Source organism: Filicampus tigris, chromosome 15 (assembly GCF_054856515.1).
Source record: "Filicampus tigris isolate MCC_2025a chromosome 15, RoL_Ftig_1.0, whole genome shotgun sequence".
In the NCBI taxonomy this organism is placed as follows: Eukaryota; Metazoa; Chordata; class Actinopteri; order Syngnathiformes; family Syngnathidae; genus Filicampus; species Filicampus tigris.
Genome location: NC_141231.1, coordinates 17,211,795 through 17,237,558, shown reverse-complemented (window position 1 = coordinate 17,237,558; position 25,764 = coordinate 17,211,795). Strand labels below are relative to the sequence as shown.

At 40.9% G+C, this 25,764-nt stretch overlaps 2 protein-coding genes and 1 long non-coding RNA gene across 3 annotated transcripts; 2 read left to right on the top strand and 1 right to left on the bottom strand.

Moving 5' to 3' along the window:
- Positions 1 to 2,587: 2,587 nt before the first annotated feature.
- On the top strand, positions 2,588 to 10,214 carry LOC147135791 (phospholipid-transporting ATPase ID-like). The gene is given in 22 exon segments (XM_086052783.1): positions 2,588 to 2,656; positions 2,759 to 2,829; positions 3,536 to 3,618; positions 3,707 to 3,865; positions 4,078 to 4,166; positions 4,292 to 4,485; positions 4,557 to 4,765; positions 4,846 to 4,889; positions 5,215 to 5,380; positions 5,453 to 5,641; positions 5,929 to 6,044; positions 6,115 to 6,279; positions 6,427 to 6,538; positions 6,616 to 6,721; positions 6,835 to 6,985; positions 7,086 to 7,269; positions 7,341 to 7,564; positions 7,695 to 7,778; positions 8,058 to 8,303; positions 9,045 to 9,183; positions 9,418 to 9,548; positions 9,978 to 10,214. Coding segments are annotated over 22 exon segments (3,153 nt in total). The 5' UTR covers positions 2,588 to 2,602.
- A 1,625-nt stretch (positions 10,215 to 11,839) lies between these two features.
- LOC147135789 (phospholipid-transporting ATPase ID-like) lies at positions 11,840 to 24,787 on the top strand. Its single transcript, XM_086052999.1, has 28 exons — positions 11,840 to 12,119; positions 13,051 to 13,133; positions 13,222 to 13,280; positions 13,350 to 13,463; positions 13,928 to 14,026; positions 14,137 to 14,198; positions 14,397 to 14,469; positions 15,089 to 15,159; positions 15,254 to 15,336; positions 15,427 to 15,585; positions 15,719 to 15,807; positions 16,475 to 16,668; positions 16,741 to 16,949; positions 17,024 to 17,067; positions 17,704 to 17,869; positions 17,965 to 18,153; positions 18,651 to 18,766; positions 18,837 to 19,001; positions 19,354 to 19,465; positions 19,623 to 19,728; positions 19,826 to 19,976; positions 20,095 to 20,278; positions 20,350 to 20,573; positions 21,072 to 21,155; positions 21,254 to 21,499; positions 21,653 to 21,791; positions 21,903 to 22,033; positions 23,103 to 24,787. The coding sequence occupies exons 2-28, from the start codon at positions 13,079 to 13,081 to the stop codon at positions 23,352 to 23,354; spliced, it is 3,576 nt and encodes a 1,191-aa protein (XP_085909125.1). The 5' UTR covers positions 11,840 to 12,119; positions 13,051 to 13,078; the 3' UTR covers positions 23,355 to 24,787.
- LOC147135790 (uncharacterized) lies at positions 20,343 to 21,440 on the bottom strand. The gene is made up of 4 exons (XR_015089769.1): positions 21,300 to 21,440; positions 21,098 to 21,191; positions 20,528 to 20,618; positions 20,343 to 20,447 (listed from the first exon to the last, which is right to left on the bottom strand). It is a non-coding gene; the product is annotated as an uncharacterized LOC147135790 (long non-coding RNA).
- Positions 24,788 to 25,764: the final 977 nt, after the last annotated feature.

Sequence of the window (25,764 nt, the reverse complement as noted above, 5' to 3'; positions counted from 1 at the left end):
TTTTGAGATTTTATTTGTCACCATGTACCACTTAAACATTCCAATTCATTTTATATAAAACATCTGTCTATCAAAACATGTACCAGATTTTTTTTTGGACTACTACTTGCACAATTGGAAAAAAAATGGTGATTCAGCGCAATTTTGTGTATCATTTCAGTGTTTTAAACCAGGCCTACACCAAGCAACTCCTTTCGATATGTTATTGCTGTAGCTTTTGTCATGTTTATTAATATACAACATGTAAAAGCTCTCTAGCCCAGAAGCCCAAATTATCCAGGTTCATCTCTCATAAGATACATTATTTGAGATATTTGAAACGATTATTGATACAAAAACCAAGAAAAGAAAAACGATATTTTAACGATGCTGATAAAGCTAATGGGACAGATAAGTTTTACCGTGAGCATGCACACTCACTCAAAGTGTATACGGTTGTTGCTTTTAATGACCTACATCACAACCGCTGTTTTACTGCCCATGCTGTGTCATCATCCAGGTCCAAAGATTGCTTCATTGTTTACTTAGGCTCTTAGCAGGGACGCTCACTGAGATCCCCGCTCCTCATTTTTGAACCAAAACCCTTGACTGGTGGCTCCGCTCTCGCCACCTCCTCCATCCGGCCTGTCTTCCATCCATCTGGAGGCCCCAGTTGCACCACCTGGTTCTCAACTCTGTACCAGGCTGGGGTCTGAAAATCCAATGTGAGTGCATACAATGACCTGCTTGCTTGAGTTTCTTTTTTTTTTTTTTTTTTTAATTGACACTGATTTATTTTTTGACGTGATGTGATTTTAACCATTTTGAAATCAAGAAGAGAAAAATTACATGATTAAAATGTAGGCTTAGCCACTTTTGACTATAACAAATAACAATTGTGGACAATTGCGTTCATGTAGAAGTGTTTGAAACAAAAGCCTGCAATCATATCACCAACATTATCTTTGTGGTTATAAATCTTGAGTCAAAGATTTCACGTTGGTACAAAGGCTTTAGCAGGGAGTGGCCCAACATTAGTTTTAAGTCTTTATTTTCCAATACCTTCTCAGGTAATAGTTGGACGTCTTCTTCGTGCTCTTGTCATCTTTTCTGTGTGTTGAATTGTCAGGTTGGTTGTGAAGAGTATCGCTCATTTAGGAATAAGACAAGTTAATAACGTTGTGAATTGCTTACCAATACAATAAAATGCATTGCAAAATGAAATGAATAATATTCCTACACATATTTTATTTAGAAAAGCAGCGATAAGATGGGATTGGTAGTGTCCTACCTCGGTCAGGTGTGTGGGCAGCAGAAAAAGCAAGGTGAGTCTATTTTGACTACGTTCTTGCTTTCTGCAATTTGCTGCAGAAATATTTGGACAATGACAGGGCGTGACTGCAAGAGGAAAAATATTCATCCTGAGCAACAAAACAGAACTGCGCTTCAGAGAGCTGAGGCTAATGCGGTGACATCCACGGTCTCCAAACGTCTCACAGTCTTTAGCTCCAAATGATTTTCACTCAAGTTCGCCACCTGATGGTTGTATCCGCAAATATGTCAATTTACCTCATCATTGATGCAGGAACTTCATCTTGTTGAATCAAAGCTTTACTTAAATCACATTGATTGTTTTATAAGTCCATGCCAGAGCAGAAAAAGGACAAATAATACAAAATAGTTGTCCAAATACGTCTGGGCCTAACTGTGTGACATTTATGGAAATTGTTTTCTTTTAACGAAAAATCTTCTGTATTTTTCCTTATCAACAGAGGTGGAAAGACGCTTGCGAGCGAATGACAGACATTTCAACCTTTCTTTCCACTATGCTGTGAGTCCAGAAAATGCATGAAATCCATGCACAGCGGCAATCGATTTTTTTTTATTTTTTTTTTCATTTCTGACTTCTTCCTTCTTCAGAATAATGCCATCAAGACATCCAAATACAACATCTTCACCTTTCTGCCACTCAACCTTTTTGAGCAGTTCAGGAGGCTCGCCAACTGCTTCTTCCTCTTCCTCTTTACACTTCAGGTAGGCTTACTATTTGTTTTCGGTTGCTCCTCTAATGCTGCAACACACTTCTCATCTACAGATGCATAAATGCACCATGTACCTGTACTAGGCCCCAAATGTTATATGCAGTTTTAAAATAAATTTATTTTCAGTGTACACTATATGAAAATGTACCCCCTTTTAAATACATTATATATTTGTCATTTGATGTTATACTGTAATTATTCTTTTGACAGCTCATCCCACAAATCTCCTCGCTCGCCTGGTTTACCACAGCTGCTCTTCTAATTTTGGTGCTCTCTATAACAGCGGTCAAAGATGCCTCCGATGACATAGTGAGAAGATTACTACATGCAATGTCTTTTTAGCGAGTAAACAAGCCACACCAAACTGTTCTATGTCTTTACACCCATTTCACGAACAGAACAGACACAAAAGTGACCAGCAAGTGAATAACCGTGAAGTGAACGTCCTCGTTGATGGAGAGTGAGTCATTTGGCTTTTCTCACATCATCTGTCAATTTTGCATGACACATTTGAGTGTAAGTATTTGCTTTCATTTTGTTCCATATGCTTTTGTTTTGTCAGACTTAGAACTGAAAAATGGATGAATGTTCAGGTTGGAGATATAGTCAAACTGCAAAATAACCAGTTTGTCACAGTAAGTGACACAATTGTCTCAACAAAAAAAAATGCTTGGAAGTTGATGCATTTCGAGCATTTTATGTTTTTCTGCTATTTTCTTTGTGTGTTTGTTTTCCAGGCAGACCTTCTTTTGCTCTCCAGCAGCGAGCCGCTCAATGTGGTTTATGTTAAAACGGCTGAATTAGATGGGTATGTCCTGCATTATGAACAAATTATGAATTTGTGTCATATACAGTGTATATATATATATATATATATATATATATATATATATATATATATATATATATATATATATATATATATATATATATATATATATATGCGTGAGAAACAACCACCAAATTGAAAATGAATAACAATGACAAAAGGTTAAACTGAATAAAAAAATTAGCAGAATACAAAATAAAAAGCTGGTGGATGGAGCCACAGCAGAGGGAGGAAGCCAAACAAACAAAAAGGACACACGGAATCGAATTTACAAGGAAAGAAATGCTAAGCTAATTCACCAAACTACTCTGCTGATTGTCCACTGATGTGGCATAGGAGACTCTGCCCACCAATTCTCAGGGAAACTGTAGAAACACAAGCAGAACAAAGTAGCAAGGAGACAAAGGAACAGGAATGTGACAGTCAGTGTACTGTATATGTAAGAAGAAAGCACATTTTTCCTGACCTCCGTATATCCCTGTGCTATAGTACACATTAAGGTTGTGGAGGAGGAGGCGGACCCTAACCCAGCCTAACCCAGCTGACCTTGCCATTGCAAAGTGATTATGTTCAAGACCAGTAGCGTATTAGATGACACCCAGTTGGACACAGTGGTCATGTGCAACCTAATGACTGGACAATGATTTCCAATCATCCTTATAAGTCTCCTCACCGTCTCCCCCAGTGAAGCCAATCTGAAGGTGAAACAGGCACTGACTGTCACCGGAGGGATGGGAGACTGCACTGAAGAACTGGCCAGCTTCAATGGTGAGAACTTCAGCGGACAATTTGGTCACTTTCCAACCATTGCAAATATTCTAACATGTGCACAAAGACAACCTCATATGTTTCCCAGGGGAAATAAAATGTGAGCCTCCAAACAATCGTCTGGAAATTTTTAAAGGGACACTGACAGTAGATGGACAAACGTATTCTTTGGACAATGACAGAGTGCTTCTACGTGGATGTACTTTGAGAAACACAGAGTGGTGCTTTGGACTTGTTATCTTTGGAGGTAAACTAAGGTCAAGCTTTTGTTTCGATTTCAAGGTTTTGTAGACTTTCAAAGTCATTATTCCCATAACATTTGGGTCAAATTCCAAATCGTTGTGCGTTCGACTTTGTCAAGAATATACGCGGTGCTTTCTAGGTTGCAATTTTGCTGAACATGTGCAATGTGCATGATTCACAATGGGATCGGTTTAATATGGGATCCTACCGTTTCAGGTCCAGACACCAAATTGATGCAGAACAGCGGAAAGACGACGTTCAAGAGGACTAGCGTTGATCACCTCATGAATGTCTTGGTGCTTTGTGTGAGTTTCAATCACGCCTGTCACAGCCAACAAGTTAAATTCTAGTCAGTAAAGCTATTATGTCGGGCAGCACAATGAGCTCGCGGGAAGGTTTCGCTTCATAAGCTCTTTTCTTTCACGATCAGATTTTTGTTTTCCTGCTGTCCGTGTGCTCCGTTCTGGCCATTGGCCATGCAGTCTGGGAGATGACGGAGGGCTCAGTTTTCACTGTGTTCCTCCCTTCAGAACCTGGCATTGATGCTCCTTTGTCATCATTCCTCTGCTTCTGGTCTTATGTGATCCTACTGAACACGGTGGTGCCCATGTCTCTCTTTGTCAGGTATGTCCTCACGCAGAATAATTAAAACGCTTTCTGTTTGTGTCACACGTGACTATTTTCTTTTTTCCCAGCGTGGAAGCCATCCGTCTGGTGAATAGTTTCTACATTGACTGGGACAGGAAGATGTATTACCCCAAGAGTGACACTCCTGCTCAGGCGAGGACCACCACTCTGAATGAGGAGCTAGGTCAGATCAAATATGTCTTCAGCGACAAGACTGGTACTCTGACGCAGAACATCATGACATTCAATAAGTGCTCGATCAATGGCGAAAGTTATGGTGAGAAAATGGTTCAAAGCTACACACGTACAGTAAATGAAGACTGTCACATTTTAATTTAGTGTGTTCTATTGTTTTAGGGGAGCTCTTGGATTTATCAGGACAAAGGATTGAAATAACAGAGGTGGGATGTGTTAACTTACCTTAAGTGGGATTGCAGATATTAAATAAATACAGCTTTCATTTTCTTGGAAGTTGTGAGCTCTTATTCCCTCTAATTATTTGGCCCGTTCCCTATTTTAAAAAAGCTAGCAAAGCATGTTTGTTTCTTGTTCTTGCTAGCTTGTGGGCATTGACTGAGATGAGTGTTTTGACAGAAGCGGAGGCGGATTTTCACCTGATTTTCAAAATAAAACTTCTTTCTATGTTGATCAATAAACTATATGTTTTGTTTCGGCTCCCTTCAAATTGTGCATCTCAATTTGACTGTCATGTCCTTCTTCCTGCAGAACACACCATGGGTCGATTTCTCGTGGAACCAACAAGCCGATCCAAAGTTCGTTTTTCACGACCGCAGACTGGTGGAAATTGTCAGGGAGGGCAACTTGGAGGCTCAAGCATTCTTCCGTTTATTGGCTCTGTGCCACACCGTGATGCCCGAGGGAAAAAAAGAGGGTTAGCAAACTTTTCTTCACTGCATATTCTTCTTTTGTAATCCAAAACACGATCTGTCCCCTTTCCTCTAAGGGGAGCTTTATTACCAGGCTCAGTCCCCTGACGAAGGTGCTCTGGTCACCGCTGCAAGAAACTTTGGATTTGTGTTCCGTTCACGCACACCGGAGACTGTAACAGTCGAAGAGATGGGCAAACTTGTAGTCTATGAACTTTTGGCTGTTTTGGACTTCAATAATGTGCGCAAGAGGATGTCAGTCATAGGTGAGACCTTTTGCTTGGCAGAGTTCAAAGGAATCCATTTTAACCTGGCCTTTGTCTTATCAAAATAACGTATGTTAATCCGTCTTGAGCATGTCCGCCTCATCCGAGTGGTTCTGGGTTCAAGTACTAACTCGTGTGCAGTTTGCATGTTCACCCCGTGCTTGGATGGGTATTCACTGGGTCCTTCCCACATTCTAAGATCATGCACGTTCGCTTCGTTGAACTCTGAATTGTCTGACTGTCATTGTCATCGATTGAGAACTTGATGTCCTCACTGTGATTTCCAGTGCGCAACCCTGAAGGGAAGTTGACTCTCTACTGCAAAGGAGCAGACACCGTCATCTATGAAAGGCTCCACACCTCATCGAACATACTAATGGGTGTCACCACTGGACACCTCAATGTAAGTTTTTATTTTCTCAAAAATGGAATGTCAATTGTTGTAATGTACTGTTCTTAACCCCCGACTTTAGGAATACGCAGGTGATGGTCTCCGCACTCTGGTTCTGGCTTACAAGGATTTGGACGAGAGCTACGTGAAGGAGTGGATGCAGCGTCACCATGAGGCCAGCACCACCATCGAGGAACGAGACGAGAAACTCCATGAGCTGTATGAAGAGATTGAAAAAGACTTGCTGGTTGGTCCGCCTGTTGACTACTTCGCTTGAAACCTTGACTGCTGTCTGACATATTTACATTTTTCGTGCATTGTCGACAAGTTCGTAGGAGTGAAACTTGTGTCTCCCACGTACATATTCATTCCTGTGTAACACCATGTGACTTAGCTTCTGGGAGCAACGGCTGTAGAAGACAAGTTGCAGGATGGTGTCCCTCAGACAATAGAGCAGCTGGCCAAAGCCGGCATCAAAATCTGGGTGTTGACCGGAGATAAACAAGGTTATTTTCTACCGCATAACTAATTACTTTTTGTGCGATTTCATAAATTCACGTTCACAAATTCTCATTCCGACCAGAGACGGCAGAAAATATCGGCTATTCTTGCAACATGCTGCGAGAGGAGATGAAAGACGTGTTCATCGTGTCCGCAAATACAGCAGCAGGAGTCAAAGAGGAGCTTCAGTATGTTCAAAATCTCAAGTTGTTGCATATTGAGTTGAGCATGACATTAAGTACCATCAACATGAACCAAAAGAGTTAACGACATCTAAATCTCTACGTTGTTCTGTTTTTAGGAGTGCAAGAAGGAAAATGTGTCAGACAGCAGCAATGGAACCAAATGTGACCAAAGCTCGTGCAGGCCTCTTGTGGCTGCAGAAAACAGAAACTCTTCAGGATGACAAAGTGGATGGAGAATATGCCCTTGTTATAAATGGGCACAGTCTGGTAAAAAAAAAAAAAAAAAACATAATTGTAATGTCAAAACATTAAACTAAGTAAAAGAAGAAATGTTGACTTCAATTTTTCTTCGACCTTACCTCCTCAGGCCTTTGCATTGGAGAAAGGTTTGGAGTTGGAACTATTGAGGACGGCATGTATGTGCCAAACAGTGATCTGCTGTAGGGTCACTCCACTACAGAAAGCCCAAGTTGTCGAACTGGTGAAAAAATATAAACAGGCGGTCACTCTGGCCATTGGCGATGGGGCCAATGACGTCAGCATGATCAAGGGTAAAGTCACTCACACATGATACAAACGTGCTAAGGAAAGCTCAGCATACATTGGGCCTTTTGTCTTCCAGCTGCACATATCGGTGTCGGGATCAGTGGTCAGGAGGGCATGCAGGCTGTTCTGTCCAGTGACTTCTCCTTCGCCCAGTTCCGCTATCTGCAGCGCCTCCTGCTGGTGCACGGGCGTTGGTCGTATCTGCGCATGTGCAAGTTTCTGCACTATTTCTTTTACAAAAACTTCACCTTCACTTTTGTGCATGTCTGGTATGCTTTCTTCTGCGGTTTCTCAGCACAGGTAAGGAACATTAAAGATGATTTTAAAAAAAACCTACATTTTGTGTCATGCGGCAGAAGTCTAATAAACATGTCTGTGAACTGTACACATTCATTCATTTCTCTTTCATGTTGTCTCTTCTAATTCATAGACTGTGTATGACCAGTGGTTTGTCAGCATGTACAATGTCGTGTACACAGTCCTCCCTGTCCTTGGCATGAGTCTGTTTGACCAGGTATGCAGCGTTAGCGTCAAGCACTCCTGGGATTCTACCTCGGTTACCGGGTAATGTCATGAGCGGAGGTGGGCATTTTACTCAATTTTGCTGGTCCGTCATTTGTCATCCCTCGGCGGCCAGGGTACCCGTCCGTCATTCATCAGTCTGTCATTTTTCATGACGAACTGAATTGTAATCGTCAGTCAGTCCGTAATCATGTGTGTAATTGGTTCACTTGTTTATTTTAGTAGCATTCATTCCTAGCGACATTTATTTAGTCACTCTTCTTTTCTGCAGGATGTGAATGATCGCTGGAGTTTCCAGTATCCTCAGCTCTACTCACCGGGGCCCCAGAACGTTTATTTCAATAAGAAGGCCATGGCGTGCTGCATGATCCACAGCTGCTACAGCTCCCTCGTTGTCTTCTTCATCCCATGGGCAGCCATGCACAACATGGTCGGAGACGACGGCAAAGACATTGCAGATTATCAGTCCTTTGCTTTAGTGGTGCAGACGTGTCTTCTCATTGTAGTCAACATCCAGGTGAGGAAGTATACAATGTAAAAGCACATACTCAGGGGTCGGTTTGTCTCAACAACACTTCGACTATTTAGAGTAACAACACATCTGCTATTTAGAGTAGGATCAAAGAAAGTGTTAGGCTCTTTTTAAGTCACATATCGCAACTTTTATTCCCCCCCCCAAAACATGGATTCTGGCCATATCGGTATATCTTTTATTTGGCTTCCCCCATCAGGGATGACTCATATGAAACTTATATGATTTTCACAGGGGTTTACAAGTGCCCTAGTTAAAAAAAAAAACAATATGGCATTAATATGGTATACTAATTTTGAACGATAACGCCTTGAAAATATTTGAGGTAGCTGGAAGTCAAAGGTCTGATTCACAGTGACGTTATCTTCAGTCAATTATATGAAAGTTCAACATCCTTTGATCTCTAATTCTTTTTTTATATCATTAACTCATTCATTACCAGACATTTTCAGAACCTCTTTTTACCCAAATGTTTGAAAAAAAAATGAAATAAATATAAATACATTCCTGGGATTGAATGGCTGGACTGTGAAAAGACAAATAAAAATGTCCTTGACACTGAATGAGTTAATGATTTTTTTTTTTTACATCATAATCACACTAAGTATGTACCTTTTGGTATTATTCAATCTCTAGTATTGGATTCCCCTTACAATAGAAAGTGGCATTTCCAAAGTAATATGTGCTTTCATAAACATTTACTTTTTAGTTTTTTCAACGTTTCAGCTCTGTCTAGATACACATTACTGGACAGCTGTGAACCAGTCCTTTATGTGGGGCAGCCTGATATTGTACTTCGCCACCACGTTCGCCATGCACAGCAACGACATGTTCTCCATATTCACATCTGTATTCCCCTTCATCGGTGAGTCATTTGCAGCTAAAACAATAACTACAGCAGCACTATTTCTTTCTGTTTGTTCTAGACTTCTAACAAACGAGTTGCCATTTTATTTTCAAAGAACAAGCCCAGTGATGATTAACACACTCGTGAAAATGTTTAGCATTCCATTGCATGTCATGAAGTGGCCAATTTGGATCTTTCTGGCTGCCGTGCTTTGCGATTGTGACTTATGTACTCCCGTGTTTGGTACTGCAGGCACAGCAAGGAACTCTCTGGGCCAGCCAAATGTGTGGCTGACAATATTCTTGACATGCGTCCTCTGTGGTCTTCCGGTGGTGGCTTTCCGTTTCATTATCATTCAGCTTCGGCCCACCATCAATGACAAGGTATGACAGTCCTGGGTTTTATGTGCGTTTTTGTCACAATCATAAAACCGTTTTTTGCCCATTTTTGAAAATGTGTCAGCGAGCCAGCCATTCTGAATTTTGCTGAATTGGTATCACAGCTGACCTTGTTTACATAATAACCACCCCCACATGAGTTTTTCTGCCAATGACATGACTAGCTAGGCTAAGCGAAGATCCAGAAACACTTTCAAACTAGTGTACGAAACCGCGGGTGAGTTGTAGTGGGGGGAGGGGGGGGGGTGTCGGTCATGGGGCTAATGTTAGCTTCCCTCACTGCTTGGACTTCAGGTGTCTTCAGCCTCATAATCTGCACCATGAGACGTACTTTTTCCAAAGTATGAGTGCAGGTTCCAAATTGTAGCTCTCGAAGGCTGTTCCAATTTTGAGGTGTGACTCTATTATCTACAGGTGAGGCATAAGGTACGTAAGGAGGGGCTACCAGGTCCTGTTCCTTGCCGTCCGCCAACAAGGCGAGTCAGCACTCGGCGGTCGAGCTACGCATTCTCTCATACTCAGGGCTATGGCGATCTGGTGACATCACGGAAATTTCTGCTGAAGCGTTCTGTCAAGAGTCAGAACGCTGCCACTGAAGAGCCACAATTCTACCGCACAATCACAAGGTAGCCTGAGTATCAACTACAGTAGCACTAGTTAATAGGTCGCAGCTCATTGAGGCCATGTTCGAGTGACGCGCTAATAATTTCTTCAGAAACAGGCTTCCCTAGTCATATTTTCTCTCTTTTGTAATGCTGGCATTTATGCGACTTAATCATCCCTTGTCACCAACACGTCATGCAAACAAGCCTTGCATGGCAAGTAAAATAATTAACTTATGCAGTACTTCCATGTGTTTAACTAACAGCGATTTCAAATCAGTTATGACATTTCACCTTATCAGATCTTTAGAATATATAGAATAATAGATCCTCGCCATCATCATTATGTGAGCATTTTTGTTTGGTGGTGTGCCATGCTTATGCCAATGTGTGCCTAGTCTCAATAAAGGATTCCAAACGCTCTCATTTTCCTTACTTCCCTCCTTCCTTTTACTTCCCCTCACTTTTTTCAACACCCTACTGCTTGCTTCCAGTTCTCATCCAATTCTGCCCATTCAAAATCAAAATGGCCGGCTGCTTTAGAACACGTTCAGTTTAAAGTTTCACATTTCAAACACAATATACACACCTTTTACATATTTCGACATTGTGAATAACCATGAAATGAATGGAACACAACATCTTCTGTGGCGTTCCATCACATGGAAATAATATTCCAAAAATCGTAATTGTGGACAGAATAATGCAGACTTGGCTCAATGTATACCTTTTCACAGTTGACATGGTGGCAATGTAAACTTCATTAACTTTAGTCTATTAATGAGTATGTGGAAGAAAATGTAACAGAAATCCCTCCAGCACAGCATGAAGTCAGCTAATAAACGTCAACAGTCTTCTTTCTAACTTGTCCTTATAGTCGCAATTTCCACCCCAGAAACAACATTATACTGAGCTTCATTTAAATTGTGAAGTAAAATGTACATGTTAATATTCTGCACTCTTCTAATGACCGAGTTAAACATTTACATTGACCCACAATGTTAAACTTGTTCAACATTTGCAGCTCAAGCGACATTGGGGTGTTGTGTACAAGCCTCCTTGTGTCCCTTAACATAAAATTAAATAAATAATACATTCATTCAAATATTATGATTGGGATTATTATTAATCAATTCAAGAGTTGCAGGCCCTAGTAGCCTAATGTAAAGTTATAGTAGCACATTATCATTTAAGCTTAAAACAGTCGCTTTCTAAACGGGACCGTGAAACATGACACAATTTATTTGCAGGTGTGTATATCAATCAACTACATTTTGTGAACCATTATGTATTCAATTTCATTACATTTTACATCTTGTGCTAAAGTTTTGGAATGCAGAAGAGAGTTGGAATGATACATTTTGGTTCTCTACTACAATACACGAAGGAGTCAAAATTGGGAGTCGAATTTTTTTGCAAAATTAATTCATATTTTCAGTTAAAAAAAAACAAAACTATCTTTCGAATAAAAAGGTGGGCATAAAAAAGAATTTGGTGTCACTTTCACCCATGCACACTCCCCCCAAGGTGTGTTGCATACCTGTTTAGTCAAGTCAAACCCACATCGTCTGCTCTGATTGGCTGGAGTCGCTCATCTCTACCGTTGTTTTACTGCCCATCCGGTATCACCATCCAGGTCCAAAGATCACTTTATTGTTTACCCAAGCACTTAGCAGCGAGGCTCACCGGGGATCCCACTTCTTTCTTTTTTGTACCCGAAACCTCGACTGGTGGCTCCTCTCAAGACACCTGCTCCATCTTGCGGAGCTTTCATCCGGTAATTGGCGGACCTCGACAGAACCATCTGGTTCGATATTCTGTACCAAACTAAAGTCTGAAAGTCCAAAGTGAGTGCACACAAGGATCAGCCTTCCAGGGAAGTGTTTCTTTCTTTCGGCTATGTTTTTGTGATTGTGGGAGACCCTAAAGGACACCAGTCTTATTATCGTGTAAGGTATGTCTTCTAGATTATTCTTAAACCAGACAAATGTACTAATTTACAGTACACAATGAATCAAGAATGAAGGCCTAAACCTTTTTAAGCTACATTGTTTGTCCTTCCTGTATGAAATCACATCCAGAGTTCTTTCCTCAGTAAATTGCATATTAAACCAAATATGTTGAAAATAAACTGTCATGGAAAATTATCTGAAATAAATGACAGCGTTATGAAAAGTATACCTCTTTTTTGTTTAGGTGGAGTTGGAACTCAAAAAATAAATGACTAAATAAATAAATAAATAAAAGATGCTTCTCTTGCTTAAGGCCACATTTTTCACTTTCACCTCCCCTGTTTAGGTGACTATAAATATAAGTGGGATACATCTTTGACTTCTGACACAAGTGGACCATGGTCATATCACCACGTATAATCTTTGTGGTTATAAACTATCCGTCATATAGATTTTACTTCGGTGCAAAGGGTTGAGTAGGGAGTGGCTGAATTCGCTCGGTTCTGAAAAAGTGCAATTTTCCCCCATAAATTGAAATGCTTGCTCTTGTATCGTGGTCGAAAGTACCAACATTAACTGTCTCTGTCAGGAAATTCAGCAGCGTTGCTACTTTTTGTGTCACTGACAGGTGCTTGAACAAATGAGAAGTGAAAGGGAAGTTTATTTGTCTGCCAGTCACACTTCAACATTATTAGTAAAAGTTACTAGATGAGTAGTGAGCATTATAAAAAGCTACTATAATCATATTTCATGGTAAAGCCTAATTTTAGAAAGCTCGGACATCCAACAATGCTATTTTTCCAGCGTGAAAAGGAAGTTTTACATTTTATGTAGCAAATATTCAATCAGACCAATGATTGCGACACTTTGCTAAATGGAAAAAAAAAGGTTTTACAATTAATTTGATGAATAATAAAGTATGCTTTTTTTCAGCTGTACAATATGAAGAAACAGAGATAAAATGGGATCAGTGGGGTCCTACTTTGGTCAGCTGTGTGGGCAGCAGCAAAACAAAGGCAAGTAACATCTTTTTTTTATGAGTGAGGTGAGATATATTTTTTGTGGTCTGAATCATTTACCGCATTCTGTTTTCTTCACCACCAGAGGAGGAGAGACGTTTGCGAGCCAACGACAGACCTTTCAACCTGTCCTACCACTATGCTGTGAGTACCCAAAATTGAAGAAATAACACAGCTGCAACGGAACTCATTTGTCACTTCCTCCCTTTTCAGAATAATGCCATCAAGACGTCCAAATACAACATCTTCACCTTCCTTCCACTTAACCTTTTCGAGCAGTTCAGGAGGCTTGCCAACAGCTACTTCCTATTCCTCTTTATACTTCAGGTAGGCCTAATCAGCCTTATAACGTGATTGTGCAAAGTAGCCACAACTTTAGATACACATGCAAGATTTAAATAAGAAGCATTTTTTTATATCTCATTCTTATTATTCATATGTAATATGTTCATTTTATTTTTTGTTGTAAAGAGTAACAAAATTGTGACTTAAGTGCAGTCCTTGTCGTTACGTTATAGTTTTCCATCACGTGATCCAAACGGTTTGGATCACGTGATGGTAAACTATAAGTGGAAAGTTATGTTCGCACCGAGCATAATAGAAATAGAAACATATTTTAGCCCAAGGCATCATCAATAAACACCACTGCATCCTTTCCATTAGTAGTCATGCCGTCATGCCGTCTGCTTTGGGTCAGCTGTTATCGGCTATTATTTATACCTTATACATTTGCAGTTGCCCTTGGTTTCTTACCTGCTTGGTATCTAATTTGTGAATGTGTACGTTTACAGCTCATCCCACAAATCGCTTCACTCTCGTGGTTCACTACAGCCGTCCCTCTCGTTTTGGTGCTCTCTATAACAGCGGTCAAAGATGCCACGGATGACATTGTGAGCTGTTATTTTGCTTTTGATAGAAAGTCACTCTTCAGCAATAACCACGATTAATTGTAATAACTAACAAAGCATATTGTGTTCTTTTCGCCATCAAAATCAAACAGAACAGGCACAAGAGTGACAAACAAGTGAACAACCGCAAAGTGAGCGTCCTCATTGACGGACAGTGAGTTATTCAACTTATTCTTGTTGCATATTTGTTTATTGCACATTGAATAGGAACAACTAGAATCCGTCCATATGCTGCATGTTGTAATTTATATTTAAAAAAGAAGTTGCTTTGAGAGTTGCTTACATTCAAAAGTGTACTTTACCTACCTAAATCACACCGCAATGTAAATCTGTTTGTTTTCATTCATGGCAGACTTCAGAATGAAAAATGGATGAATGTTCAGGTTGGAGATGTCATTAAACTGGAAAATAACCAGTTTGTTACAGTAAGTGCCACAATAATAATATTTGTAAGTATTCATAGATATCTATTAGGGATGTCACGATATCCAAATGTCACGATCCGATAATAGAACGATATGAACCTCACAATATGACAATCATCACAATATTGTGAGGTTAATGATATATAAAAAGCTCATGATGCTATATGAAAGTTCATGATATTGTTAAAAAAAATTAGCTCCTATTAAAAAAAAAAAACATCACAATATTCTGTTTTGAGGAACTTAAATATGTGTTGCCCTTCATCTGGCGATTAGCGTGGGTCTTAAACATAGATGGCATCAAATTATACTGCACTAATAAACTAACCACCAGTGGGTGCTGGAACTGCACAAATGGAAAACAACTTGGGGTTGGGCTGCAATTAATATCTGCTATTAATATCGTGACATGATGACGACAATACACTGTGGGAAATGTAATATCGCAATATCACAATATTGTCGATATTGTGACATCCCTAATATCTATTGCCACTTTAAATGTGTTCATTGTATTGCTCTCAAGTCATGAAATAATTTTTGACTTGAAAATGACCATCGTTCTTTGCGCTTTCTTTGTGGAATTCAATGCCTCTTGATTTCTGTTTCTTTTTTCCAGGCAGATCTTCTTTTGCTCTCGAGCAGTGAGCCTCTAAACCTGGTTTATGTGGAAACAGCAGAACTCGATGGGTGACTACACCATACAGTATACTGTATATTAGATTTGTATGGACTGCTGCCTCTTACCCCATCATTTTTCCCGTGTCCTCATGGTCTCTCCCAGTGAAACCAATCTGAAGGTGAAACAGGCGCTGACTGTCACTGGAGGGATGGGAGACAGCATTGAAGCACTGGCCAGCTTCACTGGTGAGAACTTGAATTGATTTGGTGTTTGAGAGCGACACTTCTTAACATACTGTATGCTCAGAGATGACGCAATACCTCTGTGTTTCTCAGGCGAAGTCAGATGCGAACCCCCAAACAACCGCCTGGACAAATTCAAAGGGACACTCACAGCAGATGAACAAGCATACTCGTTGGACAATGACAAAGTGCTTCTACGTGGATGCACTTTGAGAAACACAGAGTGGTGCTTTGGACTGGTTATCTTTGGAGGTAAACTACTCCACATTTATCTAAAAACTATAGTAGAAATTTGTTTCAGAATTTTCAATCGGAAATTTGCAAACCTGTTTAATGTGCGTGGTTAGCAGCTGGATCAATTCAACGCGGGATCCTACTTTTTCAGGTCCGGACACAAAGCTGATGCAGAACAGCGGAAAGACAACGTTCAAACGCACAAGTGTTGATCACCTTATGAATGTTTTGGTGCTTTGTGTGAGTTACAAATTGCTATGCAACTGTGTGCCAAAGATATTGGAATATATAAGACTTAAAAGTTTGGATGTACACAACCCGGGCAGTTTATTAGGAACACCGGCACAGTCTATCCATCAGTCAGTGTGAAGACCATGTGCTAAAAATGCTTTTCCTCTTCTGCAAATAAGCAGAGGTGGGCATCCGTCAGACTGACAGACTGGTCCGTGACGAGGACACCTTTTAAAAATGGCGGACTGACGGAAGTGGGTTTTCAGTGTAATCATCACTTACTGCGTTCGTCAGTGATGGTCCATTAGTCCGTCACTGACGGGCAGTTAGTCCATCATTGGCGGATGCCTGTTTTTCGGGCGTTTTTTCAGCGGGTTGACGGAAGAAACGGATTTCTGATGGACTAACTGACAGACTTAACGGACTGACAATTAAAATTCAGTTTGTCACGAAAAACGACGGATTGACGAATGACGGAAGTGATTTTCATCCATCAGTGTAACTTACTGCATCTGACAGTGACCGACCGTTAGCCCATTTTCTGACATTTTTTGACAGATTGATGAATGACGTACGGGTACCCTGGCTGCTGACGGATGACAAATGACGGACTAGCAAAATTTAGTAAAATGCCCACCTCTGCAAATAAGCATACTTTTACATATCCCCCAATCAGATCTTTGGCTTCCTGGCTTCCATGTGCTCCGTTCTGACCATCGGCAATGCAATCTGGGAGGTGAAGGAAGGCTCAGCGTTCACTGTGTTCCTCCCTCGGGAACCTGGCGTTGATGCTCCTCTCTCATCATTCCTCACCTTCTGGTCTTACGTCATCGTCCTCAACACGGTCGTGCCTATATCACTCTATGTCAGGTACGTATTCTGGCTTATGAAAAACCAACAGAATTGGAGCAACATTGTTTTTCTCACAATTCACTTTGTCAGTGTGGAGATCATCCGACTTGGGAATAGTTTCTACATTGACTGGGATAGGAAGATGTATTACCCCAAGAGTGACACTCCTGCTCAGGCGAGGACCACCACTCTGAATGAGGAGCTGGGTCAGATCAAATATATCTTCAGCGACAAGACTGGAACCCTGACGCAGAACATCATGGCGTTCAATAAGTGTTCCATCAATGGCAAAAACTATGGTGAGCAAAACTATTAAAACTACGCAGGAAAAAAAAAAACTGGAATATTCATTAGTTTTTTGTTTATTCTTCAGGCGAACTGTTGGACTTTTCAGGACAGAGAATGGAAATAACTGAGGTGAGTTATATATCGTATTTTATGGACTATAAGACGCACCCATATTGTATAAGCCGCACCTACTCTATGAAAAAAAAAAATGATGATGAACAAACGATATAAAAGGCACACTGGTTTATAAGCCGCACCTATCTATGTCTAAAAATTAGATATTTACTGCATTTACAGAACGATTTTGAACTGATTCATTGACGCTAAGCTTGCGTGCAGCAGCGCGGTTTCCTTCCTGCATAGCAAGATCGATGGCCTTCAACTTAAAACTTGCATCATACGAACTTCTTCGTGTGTGTTCCATGATGAAGGGGATAGGATTTGAAAAAAATTAACTGTATTTAGTTTGTTTTCCATGTTCTATCTGCTAAAGAAAAAGTAGCGTATTCTTCTTTGCATTGATTTTTTTCTTAGTTTTGATTCTAATTCTGGTTAGAGCGCCCCTAGTTGCGGAAGAAAAATACACAGAATATCCACACCTTTATATAAGCCGCATGGTCCAAAATTTAAGAAAAACGTAGCGGCTTATAGTCCGGAAAATACGGTAAATGGTTCATGTCATCAGGGACTGTGAGTAGCACAGAAATAACTTCATTGGATCAGATCTGATTGGATGTGGAATCATTTCCATTTTTCTCTCTGTAGAAGACACCAAGAGTCGACTTCTCGTGGAACCAGCTGGCCGATCCAAAGTTCATCTTTCATGACCACAGTTTGGCAGAAACTGTCAGGGAGGGCAACGTGGAGGCTCAGGCCTTCTTCCGTTTGTTGGCTCTGTGCCACACTGTGATGCCAGAGGAAAAGAAAGAGGGTGAGCATCTTCATTAACGTAGTCTATGTGTTATATAAGTATAGACCTACGGGCCGACAATATTTCCACAGTTTACATGTCTCCTTTGTTACCAGGGCAACTTTACTACCAGGCTCAGTCTCCCGATGAAGGTGCTTTAGTCACTGCTGCAAGGAACTTTGGCTTTGTGTTCCGTTCACGTACACCGGAGACCATCACAGTCGTGGAGATGGGCGAAAAAGTCATCTATGAACTTTTGGCCGTTTTAGACTTCAATAATGTGCGCAAGAGGATGTCAGTCATAGGTGAGACCAATGGCAACCGATGAATCAGAATTACTGATTTCCTGCTTATGTGCTGCTTTGCACCAATGAAAATCAATCACATTTTATTCATATAGCACTTTTCATACATAAAAATGCAACTCAAAGTGCTGGAAAATGGAATTCAAGTAAAATTTGTTGACTTTTAAACATACCGCCAGGGCTACTGGAGATGGAGCGGTTCTCTTGCCTGATTTTGGTTTGAATGTGAGTGTGAATGGTTTCCTGTTCCTATTTGTAAATAACTGGTGACCACCAGTCCAAGTTGCACACCAGAAGTCAGCTGAGGTAGACTCCAGAACTGGATAAGTGGTATAGAAAATGGTTGGTTGGATGTGCACTTTAATTTCGCCATTGAGTCGCCATTTCATGTGCCATGTGGTGGGGCACCAAAGCTTTGTCACAATAACCAAATCCATTTCATCTTCCTCAAAGTTCTTAATTCATTGAGAACTTCATATCCCCGCTGTGATTTCCAGTGCGTAACCCTGAGGGCAAGTTGACTCTATACTGCAAAGGAGCAGACACCATCATCTACGAGAGGCTTCACTCCTCTTGTAACAAACTCATGGGCGTCACCACCGGACATCTCAATGTGAGTTTTTATTTTTCACTCAGAAAAGTCAAACGCTGATCGTCATTGATGCTTTCACGCCTAAATTTAGGAGTATGCAGGCGATGGTCTCCGCACATTGGTTCTTGCTTACAAGCATTTGGAGGAGCAATATGTGAAGGAGTGGATGCAACGTCACCATGAGGCCAGCACCGCCATTGATGGAAGGGACGAGAAACTCGATGAACTGTATGAAGAGATTGAAAAAGACTTGTTGGTTGGTACACCCGCACAGTCTGTTACTTTATACTGTTTTTTTGCCGATTAATCCTGAATGTTGTTATTTCCTTAATCAGGAATGCTATTCATTTATTTTGTTATGTGGCATAAAATAGATGGTGGAACTCAGGCTTTTATAAGGGATGTTTTTTGTAAGTTTTCTTACATTCAAAGTCAAATTGCATTTTTTTTATTACCCTTGTAAATAGCAAAATGCCATATTGACATACATAAGATGGCATTTTCTGTTTGAAAAATGCCTGTTTAATGAATGTATGGAAAGTTTGTTTGTTTTTTTCCCCCCAAAGCTAAATTGTTTTTTTGTTTTTTTACACAAACTTTTGACTTAGCTTCTGGGAGCAACGGCTGTAGAAGACAAGTTGCAGGATGGTGTCCCTCAGACAATAGAGCAGCTGGCCAAAGCTGGCATCAAAATCTGGGTGTTGACCGGAGATAAACAGGGTTGGTATCTTCTTATCATGTGATTTTTACACGTGCTTTATCAATAATGTCAATGTGTCCCTTACCTTGTGAACATATTTTCCCAAGTGTTTACCATAACTTGACCAATTACGTTTTGCATGTTTTGCTTATCTGAACAAATCTTAAATTGCATCAGAGACGGCGGAGAATATCGGCTATTCTTGCAACATGCTGCGAGAGGAGATGAAGGACATTTTCGCTGTGTCCGCAAACACTGCAGAAGAAGTGAAAGAAGAGCTAGTGTAAGTGAATTCAAGTATGTATATATTTTTCAAAAGCTCTGTCATCATGACTTAATGTGTTAGATGAGTCATACGCTCCGTGCGGTCCCGTTTTTAGGAGTGCGAGGAGGAAAATGTGTCCCGCTGCAGCAGAGGCACCGACTGTGACCAAAGCTTGCGCAGGCCTCTTCTGGCTTCAAAAGACAGAAACTGTGCATGATGACAAAGTGGATGGGGAATATGGCCTTGTTATCAACGGACACAGCCTAGTAAGTGAGCTTTCACCCCCCCCTTTATATTTGTGAAGTCGAAAAATATTATACACAGAAGGAAGATTTGACTTCAAGTAAAAATCCTTGCTTTCCTCTTTTTCCACTTGGTCCTCAGGCCTTTGCATTGGAGAAAGGTTTGGAGTTGGAACTATTGAGGACGGCATGTATGTGCCAAACAGTGATCTGCTGTAGGGTCACTCCACTACAGAAAGCCCAAGTTGTCGAACTGGTGAAAAAATATAAACAGGCGGTCACTCTGGCCATTGGCGATGGGGCCAATGACGTCAGCATGATCAAAGGTAAAGTCACTCACACATGATAAAAACGTGCTAAGGAAAGCTCAGCATACATTGGGCCTTTTGTCTTCCAGCTGCACATATCGGTGTCGGGATCAGTGGTCAGGAGGGCATGCAGGCTGTTCTGTCCAGTGACTTCTCCTTCGCCCAGTTCCGCTACCTGCAGCGCCTCCTGCTGGTGCACGGGCGCTGGTCGTATCTGCGCATGTGCAAGTTTCTGCAATATTTCTTTTACAAGAATTTTACGTTCACCTTCGTGCATTTCTGGTATGCCTTCTTCTGCGGCTTCTCAGCACAGGTGAGGGACATTCAGGAGCTCTGACTTGATGACTGTTGATGTGCACTGCAAGTGATGAGCATTTCTGGTGGTGACTATGGGAGTGTTTTAAAAGATGCCTTCAACCATGATTAACGGGAAAGTCAACCCAAACATATTTTTTTCATGTTTTATGCAGGCCCACGGGTTGAAACAAGGCATTCTGATAACTATTGCGTTCGTGGAATAAGAGTTAATACACCCGTTTTTAGCCATCTCTGACAACCAATTACAGCGCACCTGTTTTATGAAGCTGAGCCCGGACTGGTCGTTATTTGAGCCCTGAGCATCTATGATGTCATTTTCAGTCGACAGAAGAGATCATATCCCACAAACGCAATATTAATCAGAATGCCGTGTTTCAACTGGTGGGCCTGCATAGAACGCATTCTTGAAAAAAAATCTCTTTGGGTTGACTTCCCCTTAAAAGAAAACGGTTTACATTATAATCCGTTGACCTTTTGCTGTTGTATTTCATAGACTGTGTATGACGAGTGGTTCATCACCTTGTACAACCTAGTGTACACAGCTCTCCCTGTCCTAGGCATGAGTCTTTTTGACCAGGTATGCAACAGTCATGGGACACTTCATTAGGTACACCTGCATAACACAGTAAAACGTGATGCAAGAATTCATTTCTTCCGTTCTTTCCGTTCGGGCAGGACGTGAATGATCGCTGGAGTTTCCAGTATCCACAGCTCTACTCACCGGGGCCTCTGAACGCTTACTTCAACAAGAAATTGTTTGTCCGCTGCATGATCCACAGTTGCTACAGCTCCCTCATCCTCTTCTTCATCCCGTGGGCGGCTATGCACGACACTGTCCGAGACGACGGCAAAGACATTGCGGATTATCAGTCCTTCGCTTTACTGGCGCAGACGTGTTTGCTTATTGTGGTCAGCATCCAGGTAAGGAATCCAGTTTTCATTTAATCATTTGTCATCCAACAGTCAATGTTGCACATCCATCAAAAACATTGTACTCTATAGTCCTCCCAGGCTTAAAATACACAATGCAAATGAATATGTTTGTTAATAAAAGTGTACTTTATATGTATTTAGCTGTGTCTGGACACCCATTACTGGACAGCTGTGAACCAGTTCTTTGTGTGGGGCAGCCTTGCAGTCTACTTTGCCACCACGTTCACTATGTACAGCAACGGCATGTTCCTCATCTTCACCTCCACATTCCCCTTCATTGGTAAGTCACTGCTGATTACTACAGAAGCCGCGCAAGGAGAATTTTCATGTTACGAAGAAATAGACAGTTGGTTGCTGTATTGAGATTTCACCGGTGTGTTTGGGGATGCAGGTACGGCGAGGAACTCTCTGAACCAGCCTAATGTGTGGCTGATTATACTCTTGACAACGCTCCTCTGTAGTCTGCCAGTGGTGGCTTTCCGTTTCACTGCTATTCAGCTTCGTCCCACCGTCAACGATAAGGTATGAAAATCCGGATTAGTCAGTGACTCATGTTGCACCTTGGGAGAAGAATGAGAAAGCAACGTATCTCTTGTTTTTTTTTTTTTACTTGCTTCCCAATCTTGTCAAGTCGACTACACGGGCAACGCTCGGTAACACGATCAGTCAATTCTTTTTAGTAGCTGCGTTATGCATCAATGTCAGAATGTCTGGCTCGTTACAGAATATTTCTACATACATCACACATCCAAGACCTTGATGAATAAAGTATTGAATTGAATCTTTCATGATTACATTATTAGTGTAGTTGGTTCAGGGCACACTAATAAAAACTGTTGATGCAACAACGCATAATGTCACATAATGGCTGCTCGATCATGAAAAACATAATAATCAAGGTTATTTTGGTAATAATTGAAATCACGATTATTCTAACGATCATTTATTCTTGGTACAAAACATGAAAATGTTTTAACGCAACAAATTTCTCAAAAAACATTTCTTTGAAACACTCTAATTATGTAAGTTCCTTTTGGACCAAACAAAAGTTATAAAAATAGCTATTATGAAATACATTTAAAAAAAAAGGTTCAAATGTATAAATTCAAGTATGATTTCCTTGTGTGAACAAACAGTGTGTTGGATATAAATGTAAATGATGATATTAATAATCGTTTTTTTATGGTGACAATTTTCTAATCATGGTGTAATAATCGTAATTGTAATTTAACGTCCCAGAAGTCCTCAACTGGTCTGGAGAATGAGTGCCAGTCAGTAGCAATATCTACTGATCAATATCTACCTGATGATGTAATGTAGTCACACGAGGCCGGGCATTGTCATGCACCAGCAAACGGTATGACTGGGTTTTTTTGGCGTCTGTCGTACTAGCGCCCGGTGTGTGGAGATCTGTGCCACTCTCCAGTGATACTATCTTGCCAAAAGTATTCACTACCCTGCCTTGACTTGCGTACCAATTGATGTGATATTCCATTCTTAAGCCACAGGGTTTTACACGACTCCGGTTCCTCCTTTGCCGCTATAAAATCTTCAACTCTTCTGTAAAAGAAATGACTCTCTCTCTCTACAGGTGAGACATAAGTTGCGCAAGGAGGCGCTGCCAGCCCCTGCTCCTCGTCGTCCACCGGTCAGGCGAATCAGCACCAGGCGATCGGGCTACGCTTTCTCTCACGCTCAAGGCTACGGAGACCTGGTGACATCCCGGAGATTCCTGCGTCCTCGTAAGAATCGCCCCGCCTTGTTCAAACAAACAGACTCCCCTCTGGTACAGAACCAGCCACAACACTACCGCACCATCACAGAAGAGCCAGAGCACCACTAGTTAAAAGGTACAAACGTAATGAGGTTTCATTTTGGGGCTCATTAGCATCAGAAAAATCGCTGCAGGGATGGGATTTGAGGCAAACTGTTATACAGTTCTGTTATGTATACTGTAACTAGACATAATGCTGTTCTTTAAAAAATTCGAAGTGTAAAAAGGTGAAGAATGTAGGGATGTCACAATATCGGCAATGTATTCAAATTGCCATGGTATATCACTGTCGTCATATCACTGTCACGATATTAATAGTTGCAAATCTGTTTAAAGGGCCAAGCTGTTTTCCATTTGTGCAGTGCCAGAACACTCTGGTGGTTAGTTTATTAGTGCAGTTTAATTTGATGCCAGCCACCTACAGTATGTTTAAGACCCACGCTTATTGCCAATAGAAGTGCATGACTGGACAAACCTATTTCTTTGTGAATGCTGTTATGTGTGGTTTTTTTTTTACAGTATCGTAAGCTTTTTATATACCGCCAACCTCCCCACAATATCGTGATAATTATTGTATCGTTAGGTTCATAGAGAAATTATAGTATCGTGACATCCCAAGAAGAATGTGATTTTTTATTTTTTTTTATCCTGACAGGGGAACACACTGTTGGACTTGAAGTTTATATTCAGGTTCGATTGGTGTTGAATTATTTTTAACTGTTTATCAAATTTTGAAACTCACTAAATTATGTCACAAATCAATACTATTAAAACAATGAGTTCAATGCCCTTAATGACACCTCAATCCTTATAAATGCATATAAAAGCAAATGAGCAAATGAAGTTTCATGAAGCACCCGTGATACTTTTTGACTCCTCTAGATGGCACTCTTGGTTTAAGTGGAAATGTAATACATTTTCATTGCACAAGCCATTCTCTTTAAACCAAGAAGCACCATCTAGAGGAGTAAAAAAAAAAAAAAAGTACAAGTGTTTCATGAAGCTTCATTTTCCCATGTTGCTACCGTAATTGCGGATGTTTTCTGGGGATACTCCAGCTACCTTACACATTCCAAAAATATGCATGCTAGGTTAACTGAAGAGTCTAAATTGTCCATAGGTGTGAATAAGTGTGAATGGTTGTTTGTCTGTATGTGCCCTGCGATTGGCTGGCAACCAGTCCAGTGTGTACCCCGCCTCTCGCCCAAAGCCTGCTATTGAACTGCCAGTGTCCCAGGTGTCATTTTGGAGTTATTTTTGTTTTTTCATTGTGTTGGATTTGTTGTTTACATGATTATTATTTACAAGATTGTTTAACATATAGTTTTATTGCTGCACTCATGTGATGTAATGATTTGTTTATTCATTTGACTTTGTCAACAAGTAGTTATTACAGTAAACTTGTTTACCACTTGCAGTGCTACCAATGTACCACTGAGGAACAGGTGTTGTAACTAATTTGACCTTCTTAAAGCCAGTAAAGTTGGTCCTGTTTCACGGAATACTGCATCTCTGGCTGTCACTTTACCCCATCAGGGTTACTTGGTATAGGCAGAAACAATGTGTACCGCGTCACACTATTTACTTAGCTGCGGTGTCCTCTGGGACGGCAAGTTATGACCTCCTGTTGCAATCCCAGAATGGCACAGATCCAGAAGAGCTTTTGGTCAGCGAGCGACATGAGCGATATGTTCTCCAGGAATATGATTTAAAGTCATGACATTAAAAATATAAGAAGACTCAAGCATTTCTAATTAATACAAACCCTCCACTGAGACAATGAAAATAGCCTACATCTTCATCTTTGCCATTTGAATTAAAGTGATATTAGCTAAAATTCCCTGCATGTTCCCATAAGGACATGCGGTTCGGTCAGATGGCTCACCATCCTTCAGCGAAGGTCACCGCATGATCCCTCTGCACGGGGGAGGAATGAACCCGGGCATTTGTTATAAATAGCATCACCTAACCACAAACATGACACTAACATTCTCCCTCTCTTTTTCAAACCAATCTAATATAGTATTCTGAAATGATACTTTTTCACTTGACCAATACAAGCAGTTTGACATCTATATACATGCGGATGCACCTGCTTTTCAAAATAAAACATATTTCGGTTTCTGTTATTCAATGACATAAGCTGCGAAGGCATTTGCGTTATTTGCCCAGAGCTTGCATCGGCGTTAGGCCAGGGTGTGTGTTTGGTCATTTGGGTTAAGATCAAACTATGGCAGCGGCTTCGCTGTCAGTATGTTTGACAGACGAGTGTGGTCTGTGTGATACTGAGAGAGACGAATGACTAGAGACTAAGTGGTGTCAGTTGTAAGCCTCAGGTCTAAATAAAGGATTACCCTCAACCTTAGAAAGTGCATACACTCTGTACTGACACATTATCAGGCGCGGGAGTGCGTTGCATGTCAGAAGACCCAAGATATCATGTGAAGAGCTCGGAACCGCACTTTTATCAGCAAAAACT